The 14403-nt window shown below is 40.1% G+C and overlaps 1 protein-coding gene across 5 annotated transcripts in view; it reads right to left on the minus strand.

Annotated features, from left to right (window-relative positions):
• The window catches only part of KCNQ5 (potassium voltage-gated channel subfamily Q member 5), a 284393-nt gene that overhangs the window by 13340 nt on the left and 256650 nt on the right, over positions 1-14403 (minus strand). For all 5 annotated transcript variants that reach the window (XM_082302865.1, XM_082302864.1, XM_082302868.1 and 2 more), the window contains 2 exons: positions 13977-14197; positions 1464-1572 (listed from right to left, as the gene is read on the minus strand). In XM_082302865.1, coding sequence (XP_082158991.1) covers positions 1464-1572; positions 13977-14197 — 330 coding nt within the window. The remainder of the gene's footprint in view (positions 1-1463; positions 1573-13976; positions 14198-14403) is intronic.

Genomic DNA, 14403 nt, shown 5'->3' on the forward strand with positions numbered 1-14403 from the left:
AATCTTAAGGAATTTGGACAGTATGAAAAATGAATACCCCTTGCCAGGACGAGTGGCAAGGTGAACCTGGAGCCAAGAGTCACCCAGTCTGTTTAAAATGCAGCATCACAGACAAGCATCTTTGACACCAAAGTCAATGGGTTATGCTGACTGTTCCTAATGTGAGCATTTTCCATTTGAGGGAATAGGCTTGCCTTGTGGGTGGGTGTCCACTGTGAAAAAAGGATTTGTCACATGCTGAAACATTGCTGGCAAGAGATGGTTTTCAACTGTGATGTTTGGCTTGCCAGTTGCAGTGGCTGTGGACAGAGGCCTGGTATCTGAATCATCCTGTGAGGTCATTTCCAGGCAGGTTGGAAAAATGGTTGGAAAAGATGTCTGCAAATGATCTGTCAAGCTGCCTGTGCGAGTAGAAAAGTTTTAGAAACAGCCTTACTCACTATCTGTCTTCATTTTACTCAATGGAAAAAAGGGAAGGAAATACAAGTAGCCCATAGGTTATCACTACATGAAATAATGTGATAAAAAGCTTGAGTTTTTTCTTCCTGTAGTGCTGAGAAAACCCAGGCAAGGGTTTCTGTACAGGAAAACATCATCTTTTGATAGGTTTTTGCAGAAATTCCTTTTGGCTGCTGCCTGTCTGTCTGCCTACCTTCCTGCACCCAAGAAAGGTGCTGGACACTGATGTGACAGTGATGCAGAGCCAGTGGGGTGACCCCCAGCAATAACCTGAGGTTTGCTGCCAGCTGATAGGGAATTCTTGAGCTCTCCTTGCTTGTTGATGTACACTTTTATGGTGGGGATATTGCCTGTCAGGATTTACACTTCAAAATACTCTGGAAGATGAATAGCCTTGGCAGTCTCAAGAGGGTGAATGATACATTTAAGGTTTCAATACAGGTAACTTTATAAGTTTCAATACAGTTTGCCACTTTCTTGGAAAAGGAGACTATTCATTTTAAATTATTTGGGTTATACTTAGTTCAGTGGATAGTGGTAGGCAAGGCTTTGCACAGTTGAATGAATGTAATTATTCTGTTCTTACCAGAAGAAACTTGCAGTAAAAGTCATATGACAGTTTCAGGAATATGGAAATGCAATAAAACCCTACACTTTTAAAGGAAATAACTTTTCCAGGCAAGGTGATGCATATTCAGTAAAATTATGTCAAACTGTAGTTTGGATAACATAAAATATAATGGAAACCAGCATCCATTACTCTCTTTCTTTTCTGTGTCAAATCATGTAACTTTTTTAGATACTGAAAAGCTGATAACAGAACTGATGTTTTAATCTAACTAAAATAGATAGAAAGGAAGCATAATATGTTAGCATTAGTTATGTAACAAATATAGCCATGTAATAAGTTCAATTAACTATCATTTTCTTAATTGACATGCAATTTATTAGTATCATAACTGAAGAAAACTTGAGTGTTTATTCATTCAGTATTTTCTACTCACCTGATAGCTCTAATGACAGTTTTAAGAGCAGGGGTGAGATCTTCTACTGACACATCACACTGGCACCCTTTGTCATCATAAACATCATCTGTTCCAAGACTGGTGTCAGCTGCAAAAGACAAGAGCAGACTAAATAAGAGAAATTTAAAAATCTCTTCCTTAGTGTTTTCTAACAGCCTGCACAGTGGTTCTGGAAAAAGAAGGACTATGTATCAAGCATGACAGACCTTCATCAGTTTATGAACTGTTCGATGCACCTGTGTGCATCTATGTTTGTGTCATAAAATGCCTGGCTGGTCCCAGAGTAAATAGTAAAAATTAGAAAGGAAATTTTTGAAACTAATTAATAGCTGAGTACCAGCATGTTTATTCCTGATGTCCCATGGTTTTTCATCACATTCTCTGTTTTACAGGAAAGTGATGAACTAATGGATGTAATGGCAGAATCAAAAGATGCTGAAGTTACATTGTTACTCTTTTACCACTATGGATCAACCTGACATTGAAGACAAAGGAGAAGATCCATTTCATTTAATAAGGAGGCTATGAAATGACCCAATACTTTATTACAGGTGAAAATAAACAAAATACTTTTTTACCAGAAATGAATAATTGCCACCTTAAACCTCAGAGCCATGTAGGTATTTCAGCCTTCCTTTGCCAGAGGAACATAAGCCAAGTTACTGTATCTATTTACCTGAAAAACAATGGATCCTTTACCATTTCCTAAACACCACCTCTGCAGAGTTGTCATCTGGGAATTAGCTAGAAATCTCAGAAGTGTACCTCAGTACATAAACAAAACAGGTACTGATGCATGACCAAGAGGATTACAAGCTTAAAATGTGCTGGAATGTGAATGGAGCAAGAAGGGCAGGGTCATGGATGCCCATACATCATACATGTTTTGAAGGCATGTGAACTACAGGAAAATTCTTTGGGATAGGTGCTTTTCCTCCCAAATCATCTTTCTTCAACTGCATTAAGTCCAAGTGCTCAGAAGAATTTCACTCAACATCAGTGTATTTCATGCATAAGTGTCTCTGCTTCATGAGGAAGAGAGTGTAAAATGAAAGCGTGACATGAAACAGAGAAAAAAAGGATGGGATTCAGTAATCCTCAGTAACAGAGGAGATTTCTTCCCAGTCCTAGATCCATGCCTACATTCATGCTGTTATTTAAAACAGGTTTAGTCATTCAGAAATACTTCAAGTAAATAATTTCAGGGGTTTATATTACAAGCAGATTTGAAGCACAGTCAGACACAAATGATTTCAGGACATTTTTTCAAATTCCTTTTTCAGGAAGACTGCAAATTAAAGATGAAAAATATTGTTTGTCAGTCAAAAGTGCCTGAAAATGTCATGGTACTTTCTAAATCTAATAGGAATTGGCATAATTCCTTGGCATAACCTTGCCATAAACAGTTTTGTACAGCATCTTCAGGAACTGGTATTGCTGCATTGTTTTCTTCTCGGATTTAATGTTCAGCCATACACATTTTTTGGTTGGTTTGTTTTTTTTTAATGAATCTGGCTAGTTCATTACACTTGGCAACATATTTTTTTTGTTACTGTTGCTGTACCGGTACATTTATGAGAAACATCTGTAGCTTTGAAAAACAGGTGAATTCATCTTTGACAGAGCAACTTAATAAAGAAAGATGGCTTATAGCCAAGTCAGTAATAAGTTTAAGTCCACATGAAACAATCAAATGCAACCGTTAAAAAATAAGTTTTAAATTGTAAAAGTGAAATTTTCATACAAAACTTTGAAATCTCTCCTTCCATGCTATTACTGTAAGTCACGACTACAATGATGCCAGGAATGTTTTTTTCTTGCACTCTTTCATGAGCTTCACTCCTGACTCGGCTTATCTTATTGGTAAAATATACATCTCTCCACCTATCCTGCCTCAATAACATTTGGATTCCTGACCAGGAATGTGAACAGCTAAAATAAACTTTATAATTAGTTTGATAGGTATATACATTACCTAAATCACTATCTCAGGACATGGTAAGTATTCCATAACACTAACTTTCCAGGTGTCACATCTGATCAGCATCTCCAGTTACCTCTCCCAGTGTGGAAATCTCCCAGCTCATTTATAAGTGCCATATTAAAACCAGAGCTTTTTATGCTACTGGTATTTCCAGTGACTCTCTATGGTTTGAATCCATTCAGTTATGCCAGTACAAATTAGGAAAAACACTGCTCAGATCACAAGAGCTATAGCCATCTAAACCCAGTGAAACAGGAGACTCCAACCTGAAAGTTTAAAATAAACATGTTTCTGTATGGTTGTCTCACAGATACTGTTCCTGAGTCCTTTGCCAAGTACAGTGTCATTAATAAAAGGGCTTCCTTACCACAGTATATCTTTACAGAACTGTTTTGAGAACTGAGTGGCACAGTTATAGTGTTCCATGTTGCTCCCTTGTGGATAAAAAAACTCCACAAAATTTTTAGACAGATGCTGGAGAATTCTTATAAATTTAAGCCAGCTTGAAGAAGAGATGCTGCCCCTAATAAATCACCTTTTTTCTTTCTAATATTCCACTGATATGAATTTCCTTCATTATGGCAGACACTCAATACCACAGCTCAATAAAGCTTGTGAAAAGCTATAGCCTTGTTTGATTCCTATGGGAAACATAAATGTTTCTTTAGGATACTGAGCAGACCTGGGAAAAAGTTTGGGAAATGCGTAGTAGCAATTTGGAGAAAAAATTCCAGCTTAAAACACCACTGAAATCAAAGTTCACATTCTTACGAATTTTTCCATTGGAAGCTCATGTTGTGTACCACATAGTTATGAGGTGAGATGTACTTGTATCCTTTCTGTCCCTTTCGAGTTCATCATTGAGGTCAGGGCTGAGTTGGGGTCAGTTTGGCTGCTTTAGCAGCTCCAGCTGTTCAAACCTCTGCCAGCTCCCAGATGGGGCTAAGCTATGTTCTCCAAGCTGCTGTCTGTTCCCAGGGAGAGCCCTTCCTAGGCATTAACGAGGCAGGTGGACCTCCCAGTGCCAGCTCATGCCTATCCCTGCTCACATCTACATCTTCATCCTTCCCCATACCCTCTGTCTGTATCTCCTGCTCCCCATTGGGGTGGCTGTGCATGGTCCAAGTGGGTTCCACAAGAAACTGTGGGCAGCAGCTGCTCTGCATGAGCCTGGCTTTGCTGCCAGGCTTTCCTAGGGTTAGCCCTGGTCTCTCTTTCTCTCCAGGAACCTCTACCACTGGCTATCCAGGGCTTTCAGGGTTGTTCCTCGGGCAGCTCAGGAATATGGTCTCAAAGATGGCCAAAATGCCTTTTAATACTCATTTAGACAAATCCCTGCAAGTCTCTTTAAGAAGGACTGTCAGTCTACTTGACAATCCCGACCCTTTTCTAACACCAGCGTGTTTAGAATTCAGTATGCGTTTTGATCTTAAACAAAGAAAGTGTTTATTTCACAACTGATGAGGCATCTGCTATTGTCTTGTAATCTTTGACGTTATTTACTTTGGGCTACTGTCTGATCTTTGCTGCTTTTTAATTTCTTCCTCTTTCTTCGCAAAGAGTCTTTGACTTAATCACACAGCAAAGCAGCAATTACCAAGAAATAGAAGAGGCATGCACAAGTCAATAAAATTGTCTTGATATTTCCCTGTTTTTCACAGTATTTATGCATTTTTCATGCAAACTCTAGTCATTTATGATCACCACAAATGAATGGGCAAAAAAATTAGGCTGTTCTAAAACATTATATGTCAACAACAAAAAAAATTACTCTGTGGAAAAGTTATTCCCAAGGCTTGATTTATTATTTCTGTAAATAGTATGTGTCCTTTCTTAGAAGTGTTTTCTGTTGTTTAATAACATGCTTTGGCATTGGGAAAACTGTGACGCTGCTTTGATCACTCTCATAGCTCCTTGCTTTCAGTGTCAGTAACATTCAAGTAATTATCTGCCTGTTTAACAGAATCAAAAAGACTTTTTACTTTTTGTTTTCTGGGAACAGCAATATGCTAGCAACAACAATCCAGCATTGATAAGTGTGTGTGCAAACACCATGAATAATCCTATGGAAGTGCTTCTGACATAGTGACCGGTACAGTGATCCCAACATAGACCTTTTGACTTATTTTTTTTGAAGTCTTCAGAATCACTTAGATCTTACTCTGACTGTGTAGGGGGTAGTTTGGGTCCTTCAGGTGGTTGACAGAAATAATTTTGCTGAGGCTGACAACCCACCTTCTCACAGAAGCCACCTCTGTGGCCACCCCACTACCAAGAGCCAGGCTGTGCAAAACCAATAGATGTCAAAACCTCAATAGGTGCCTGAAGTTGATAGCCTGCGTATGACTCGCACTTACTCATGTTACAGCACAGTGCTGCGTTGACTTGGTTAAAAACACACTGGTTTGGAAAAAATGTCTGATTGATTTTCATTGAAATGTATGACTCAAGGTGAAAATTGGATGGTGGCCTGATTTTCACAGGTGCTGAGTTACTTTGAGCCATAGTTTTTAACTATCATTATCAAAACTGAGGTTTGAGTTGTGAACTGAAGTCCAAGCAATTCATAATGCAGCTCCACAGCCTGTTCTCCACCTTGTTCAGCAGCCTCATGTGAGTGCAGAGCTGCTCTGGCTGCCCAGGGCAGCAGTGCAGGGCACCCCAATGTGACACACTCATCTCTACACTAATTTTCTGTGTGAGTTGTCAGAAAGAAAATTAGTGGGTAATTCAGATTGTCCCTTTGGGAGGTGCCAATGCATAGGTCTGCTGCAGGAGGGGTGTCCAGGCAGCTGCTTTAGCATGAGACTCCAAACTGCATTAGTTTTATAGTTTTTACTGAGCTCAGATGAACCCTCTTGCTCAAAAAGCAATGCCAGCAGCTTAATACTCTCATTATTCATTCTTTCAGGCTGCTTTATGATCAAATAGAGCCTCTGCTGTGTGCTCTATGTAATGCCTAGAATGTCTGCAAGGTAGGTATATTTCATTCAACTTTACCCTGCCTTTGAAGTTCCTTTCTTCACTCTGAGTATTTACTGTGGTGAGTTAGGGATTTAGCCTATATTCTCTAAAAAATGGAGATGTCCTGTACATATTTTGTAGTATTTCTGCAGATGTTTTAATGCATAGAATGTTTCACAAAATCTCAGTTATTTTCCCCTCAAAAATTATTCTACGTACAAACATCTTGATGGTTTATATTCATGTGATTCATGCAATTTTCCTTTATAAAAATGAAATGTGTCTTAGCCTAGTGCCTTTGTTTAAATATGTTTCATGAAACTTCTCACCTCTTCACAAGATGTCATTATTTCCTGTTTGTTGAACCATGAATAAAAAATCCATTCACTACCCCTAGAACTGATTTTCTTTCTGATTTGCTTTGAAACATCAACAAGCTGACTCTCTTTCAGTACATAGTTCACCTAATTTGTTTTACTGTGATTGCTCACTAAGTTCCATAGGAAAAATCCACTGAAGAAGGCAACACTAATTGCGATGGAACTTAATCACATACTTAGTAAGAATGCCCAAAGCACCCCCAGAGCAGGAAAGGCAGCAGCCCATGTTTGCATGCTTTCCAGAGCAGAGGCCAGAAAAAGGAGGCCCAAGGGAGTGATTTATGTATTTATTTCCTTGATCTCTGGAAAAAAAACCCAAAACCAAACAACAAAAGGAAAGATTTTCTTCTAATCAAGAACGAAGGAAGAAGGCAGGACAAGTACTTCCGTGATGTGCTCGTCACATTAGATACTTAATATTTATCTAGAAAATGACACCAAAATTCCTGGTAGTAGACAACAGTCTTCAAGTGGAAAAGTTAAGAAAGAGGGAATAAGGATGACAACATTTAAAAACATTGTTTACAGGGAGCTTTTATGAAATGGTTGCCATTTCCATGCTGGAAATAAATTTCTCAGTAAAGGAAGGAAACTGGTGCCTCCTGTAAGGAGGAGCATTTTTGCATAAGCTTGTAGAGTTCCCTTTGTGTTCTGCCCAGCCTGAGCCTCTACTCTGCTGGCAGCATCAATGGGGAGTTCAGCAGTGCTGTATCAATAGCCCATTCCTTGTCTTTCCTCTGAAACAGACAAAGCATTCCAGATGGGGACAAGAAGAGGGCATCATTGGTAACTGCAGTGCAATATGACACAGAGTATCTTAAAGAATATCCCTAACAACATTATATATGTTAAAGCATTTCTGAAAATCCTCTGATTTGGCTAAAATGGAAGATAGAATTGGTGGAAAGTTTTCTACATATTCTGGGTATAATGATATCGTTTTCTTTCTCTGTAAGTGCAATTTTTTTAAGGTCAGAGACCTAATTTGTATCAATTATCATGTAATGCAAGCAAGTTCCAAATATCTAAAATTCTAGCATTCCCTTCTAACAACTCTCAATTATCTTTACTTATTATTTAACTTCTCAAAAATTTCTGCACTGGCAATATTTCATGGAACAGCTCCCACTACTTAATTAAAAAGGAATCCTTTTAATTTTGAATGATGATATGGAGGACCAGGAAACTTTCTAAAAACAATTCATTATATGCACAATAACTGTGCTGTTAAAAAGGCTGATCTTATTATAAATAGTGGCAAATTAGCCAGCAACTTTAGATGGCCATGTGAGAAAAGTAAAAGAGAAAAATGTTAGGTGACTCTAAATCTATGGCTTTAGTGTATTTTTAGATACACATTTCTGTTATTTTATATATACCACATCCAAGAAGTAAAAACTGTAAAATAAATTTTAAAAATTGCAGATACATATGATGGTATCTGGAACTGTAGACTAATGAGTTAATGTCACCTAGTTGACTGTCTCCCTGCAAGATCTTGTAGCACACATCACTTGATATATGTCTGATATTCCATAAGGTCCTCAGAGGTCCTGTGCCCTGGAGATTTCCAGATATTGTTGTTGAGGGAGGTGATAGACAGGGGCAAAGGGATAGAGAACCATGGCTGTTTTAGATTCAGGTATCTACAGGATAGTCCTGTATTTTAAAAAAACCATGACAGATTTCCTTAGTAATGTTTCATAAAAATAAAACTATTCCTCAAATGTTTCAGATTTGGTGCAAATGGGTTACATGTGGTTGGGAAGTTTCATGAGCATCATCTCAGAATTAGTTCTTATCTCATTTGTATAGTCTTCACTGCAGATGAGGTTATCTGAAAGCCATGCAAATCATACTTCTGTGTGATGGTCTGCTGCTGTCCGTCACAGAGCTAAGCTTAATAATCATTCACCTGTGACCACTGAGTCCAGTGAGCAATGATGCACAGCAAGTTCCTCAAGAGGTATCATAAAGAAAGAGACTAAATTGGACTAAATTGTGGACTCATATGGCCAGGACTTTGGTTGAAATAAACTAAAATAATGCCTCAAAGCCAATGGCCTGTACTTATTTACACAAAAATGACTCAGAGCTTAGATCAGAATGCCAGATCTTCCCAGTTAATTACAGTGACAGTGGTAATAAACGAGAACTCTATCTGCTCTAGGTACACAATCACAAGAAAATAAATCTCTTGTCTAGCACAGATTGATATATTGCTAATAAATTTCATTCAAACTTTGACATCGTGCAGCTTTACTTTGAATCAGCAAATTTAAGCTTAGATGTAGAAGCAACCCAGCTAAGGACTTCTGCACATCAAGGTCAAGCTGTTTATGCTACTGAAAGGAAAACTTGTCATTCTTGCAATACATAAATTACATGGTAGTAACTGAGGACATGGGGGCTGAAATGCACAATCGCATTCTTTCCATGGCTCTTATAATATACTCTACCCTGAGGATTTTGTGCAAGTACTCTCTAGGGAATGAAAGGCTAGAGGTCATGTGAGTGTATAATGTTTGAGGATGGTGCAAGAAATCAAATATTTCCTTAGAGAATTCTTTTTAATTAATCAAATGAAATATGTTTTTAATATCTCCAGTGCTGAAAGCTTTTGATGTTTTATTCAAAAAGCCACATAATATCTCTAGGTTACAGTAAAGGCACAATAACTCATGTAGAGGCTTAGAAGCATGGGATGGTAGAAAAAAAATATAATAGGGTATTTTTGTCCCTCATAGAAAACTGCATCCACAACATAATATTGTTCATTAATTCAGCTGTGGTGGTACAAGACTGGAGCATGATGTAAGCAAAAAAGGTTCTGCTCCTTAGCAAGGAAAGCAGTAAAGAAAACAGGGCAGGAACACCATCGTAAAGAAGAGATTTTGTGGGACGAGTCTCTGTGGATGGAAACACAACATACAACAAGGCATGGGCACAGCACCATAAGCAAGGCGTGAGGTCACCTGTACCGTGTAATAACTGGCACAGACTCTGGCATGGGGTTGGCCCTGCCTCTGGGTATTCTCATGTTCTGGGGACCACTCCCCACTGACAGTTTGGCTGCAGTTTCCCTGTTTTTGTTAACAGGGACCACAGCCATACTGCATGAGGAGGCCTTGGGGCCACAGGTAGCTCCTGGGCCACTTTGTGTACAGGTACAGAGGGGGCTGTCAGTGGCTCCAAGGTCTGGCAGCACTTTTGCCTGTGTCACATAGCATCCCTTTGGGGAAGGCTCTTCCGTGACCCTATACAATCCTTTTAAGTGTGAGCTTTGTAAAGCTTCACTATTTACGATTCTTCATTGGTGAAGATTTCCTTTGATCTATCTCATCCTGATAATTCCCTTTTAGGCTGATAACAGGGATTGGAAATACAGCATTATGGTACCTTTGTTAATTTGTGCAGAGTCCCCTCTTCAACAAGATTTCTGGAAATTGTGAACCACATTTCACCAGAGACTGCACATGTATTTAAAATCAGATTATGTAAGTCTTGATATTCACTTTCAGTCCCCTGCGCTGTTCTTAAATGCCCTAGAAAGCATCTGCAGTCAGGCCACCAAAGACTTCTCTAACCATCAAACATCTCTTAGGTTTGGATTCCATTTGCAAATGCACATATGTAGCTGAAATAATTGCCACTGTTGTCAGACCTACTTTGTCAATGGCAATAAATGGTTTATAGGCAGTTTCAGAGGATTGTTAATAACCATAAATAAAGCCATTTTTGCAACAGTTTTGGTCATACTGTTCTAAGGCTGCTATGCCAAAATCCTTTTGGGAGATATTCGTGGCTTGCTTAAGTGTTTTACTTGCTGCCAAGAAATTCTCCTTCTGTGATTTTAATATGCAGTGGGGGAGTGTTAGAGTTTTTGTTGCTGGGTAGCCTAAGAGGAAAGCTACTAGATTTTCAATCAGGTTAGCCTTTTAGCTACCCCCACGAGCTCCTTTCTGGACTGGAAACCTCCCTTTGCAGGCCAGTTTCTAATTGCTAATGTTGAGTTTCTTCAGCAGTCTCTTTCTGATGGATTTGGGCCAGATTCCAGCCATGTCCTTACCAGAACTCAGTCAGCACTGCAAAGTCACTGTGTTGACCATCTATCTGCCTTAAATCATCCTCATATGCGAAGAATTTTTCTTCCTTTTGGAACCCTCTCCTTATATATTTGCATATTTTCTTAATTTTCACACAGATTTCAGTCTTCTGCCTGTGCAGAGCATTTACAACACCATATCCCATACAGTGAAAGAAAAATGAAGCAAATATACGTGTCTTCTGTCTTCTCTTTTGGAAGAGGAAGTTCATAGTAAGAATCTATTATTTTTTCACTGATATGAAGTTTTGACACTGAACTGGGTACCCAGTACTATGTTGTCATGGTCCCAAAGGTCTCTTGTAATGTAATTTCTTCTCCCACCAAACACCCTACAGAGATGTAGGAATCATCAGAAGGACCAGCTGTTCAAGGGTACTGTTTTGTGCCCAAAATTTCACCCAGAAAAAGGTGGCTTCTGGTTTTAGCTTGACGATTGGCTTACCAAAATTATTAATTTTTTGGCTGGGGAATACCTCAAGGAAGAAACTGGAGGATCTGGCAAGCAAGAGATAAGAATAATATGATGCAAATACTGTTTTTCTCATCCAGTGAAAAATGCAAGATGTTCTAAATTAAGTATAGCATCTTGAGATCTTTTTCACTGAGCTGTCAAATGTAGAAAGCATCAAGCTATGAAATTGGTAACACACCAAAAAGAAAGAAAAAAAAAATCAAGGTTAGTAGTGCCCAACTTTTCCTGCAAAAGTTTGGGTAAGGCAGCAGGGAGGTGTCTCTCAACAGTGAGCACACTGGACATCTCTCTAATCATACTGGTCCTAGAAGTAGTTGGATGAGGTCCCAGAATGGAAACTTGGCATTTGCCTAAAAGCTGGAGACAATGGAAGCTGTTCCTTCTGCCACAGATGAGAAATTGGTTGTATCTGTTGGCCCCAGTTCATAAGGGTGGACTAGTAGCTGGAAATCACTTACCAGGAAACAGGCTGTGCTCACCCTGAGGAGCGGGAAGATCTTCAAGGGTTTACGCACAGCAATGAGCGCTCTGTTGTTGTTACTCTTTTATCTACAGATATACCCAAGGTGCTGTTTATGCCACCTTTTCCGTGAGAGGGAAACAATCAGAGGGAGCACAATCTGCTTGTGCACATCATTGTTTAGTGATGACAATATGTACAGGACAAAATAGGGGACACGCTGAGGAAATGCTTCTATGATAAATGGGCTGATGAAAAATGAAACAGGTGCTTCAGTGAGGTACAGACTGCAGAGCTGGGACAAAAGTAAGCCACTGATACTCTGAGAGTGTGCTCAAAAAGTTACTTTCTTCTTAGGTTACTTCCAGGCACAGTGTGAGTTAACATGGGTTTAACCTATGAAATTGTTTCTGATGTGGTTTGGGGAAGATACTTGTGCTGTATAAGTGATTATGTAGGAAGCCTAAATTTAGACAGGGTAGCTTCAACCACTGTGCTACCTAGAGCATTTCTCATTTCCCATTGTGGCCTTGTCTGAGCTTCACATCAGTGTGAGACCCAGGCTAGGTCACACAGCCCCTGTGCTGCAGCTGCCATGGGACATAAGCCAGGGCCTGTGCCCCAGGATGGAGATGGGAGTGGATAGCAGTGGATAGTAGAGTGGAGCAACCTGAATAGTAGCCTGGTAGCTGGTATACCCCAGCAGCTCACTGTATCACAGGCAAATTCAGAATTCATGCATCTGAGACATCTCCATGGGGGAGATGGAATGATGACCTTAGCAAACACTGTTGGTTTCTCTTGTTTGCCCTGCAGGAAATGTTTATTTACCCAGATCTTTCCTGAAGAGATATGTTGTGTAGGACATTCTCACTGAGAATGGGGCATTGCAGTTCAATAAGTATTTTGCAACCTACATGTCTGTGATAATATGTGCTCTTAAAAAGGAAGCAGACATCAGCATCTCACTTCTAATTATTCTTACCACAATTGTTGGATGTAGCATGCACGATTGCCATTGTAGAAAGAGGTTGTACCTTTCCCATTCAGGTAGGGTCACTGGTGGTAGTCAACCAGTTTGTTTCCCTTTTTTTTTATGTGGGGGATACCACAAGAAAGAACAAAACATCCATAGACGGGGAAATATGTGAATGGAGAAACCAGAAACAAAATCCTCTGGGGCAGCAGTACCCCCAGAGCTGTGTGAGTGCACCTTTCAGTGCTGGACCAGTCCCAGACAGGGGTCAGGTTCACCTGGTGCTCTCAGCTCCTGTGTGTCAGGGGACTGCTGTCACTCAGTTTGGTGCTGCTTGGTTAGAGGAGTCACTGTCTTTGTTTTGGCAAGTTTTGGCAGATGAAGGTCCTTGCCTGAGTGTGGGTTAGTTTAATGCCAAATTGGACTTTAGCTAGAGAATGGAGTAGTGTAGGAGGCAACTTGAGCGAAAGGCTGGGCTGCCTGCTGTGGGTTCAACGAGCCATTTTCAGCAAGATCCACTTCTTCACATTTTAGGAGTGCTTCCTACATCCAAAATACCCTTTAGAAAGCAATACATAGAAGCAATAACACTGGTATTTGCTAAATCTACCTGCCTTATCAAGCCAGATACAACCCTGTAAAACTTAAAGCACCCAGTAGTTTATCCCTTGGTGGCAGGTGATTGTATCACCAGTGCCGGTACTAGGACTCCTCTGCCTGAGGGAGCCAGTTCTGCACAAGCTGTGCTCTAGGCTGGCAAAGGGCACAGACTTTGCTGGCTGTGCTGCACGGACCACCAGCAGGAGGCAGCAGGTTTGGGCAGCAGCTGAGCTCAGTAGTGGGAGAGGGGCCGTGACAGAGGAGGTGTTGCAGCCAAATCTCTGAGATGCCTTCAGCCCACTGTGACTTTTCATAGTGACCCCTTTTTCCACCAGTTGCTCCCTATGCACCACTGACATGATTTCTTATTAAAAGACAATCACATTATCGGGCTCTTTGAAGCAGACTGTAGCTGGTTTGTGTCTCTGGCCCCAAATAGCAATTCTTTCTGCTTTCCTAAAATGTGTACAATCACTGTGCAAGTGTGCAGGAGTGTGAGCAGGCTGGGAGCAGCACACAATAGTGAACAAGGGGTGAAAAACTCCTACCATCGACCATGGGTTTGGGCTGGGAACTCTTCAGCCGCAGCGAGGGCCTGAAGCGGGTTCGGTCATTGAAGCTCCAGCTCTTCTGGACTTTGGTTGGGCTGCCCTCAGTGGCAATGTCAGCACTTGGTGACCGGCGATCTCCGACTGAAGATTGCCTGTTTTTTATACTTTGACCTCGTGGGCTGGCCATCCGGACCCGCTCCTTAAAACTTAGCTTTTGACTGTGGGAGAGAGAAATAGATTTTATATCATAGTTCCTTCAATGCATTTCTTTTTTCTATTGTATGGTAATTGAAAATAATGTGTAAAAAATCTCACTGGTATGAATCTGTTTCTTACACACATTTATTTTCATTGAATATATTTCATTTGTGAATGGAACTGATTTGATGTAATTGCTTTTTGATAGAAGCATTAGCATTGGCAG

The sequence above is a fragment of the Coloeus monedula genome (assembly GCF_965178545.1).
Source record: "Coloeus monedula genome assembly, chromosome: 2".
In the NCBI taxonomy this organism is placed as follows: Eukaryota; Metazoa; Chordata; class Aves; order Passeriformes; family Corvidae; genus Coloeus; species Coloeus monedula.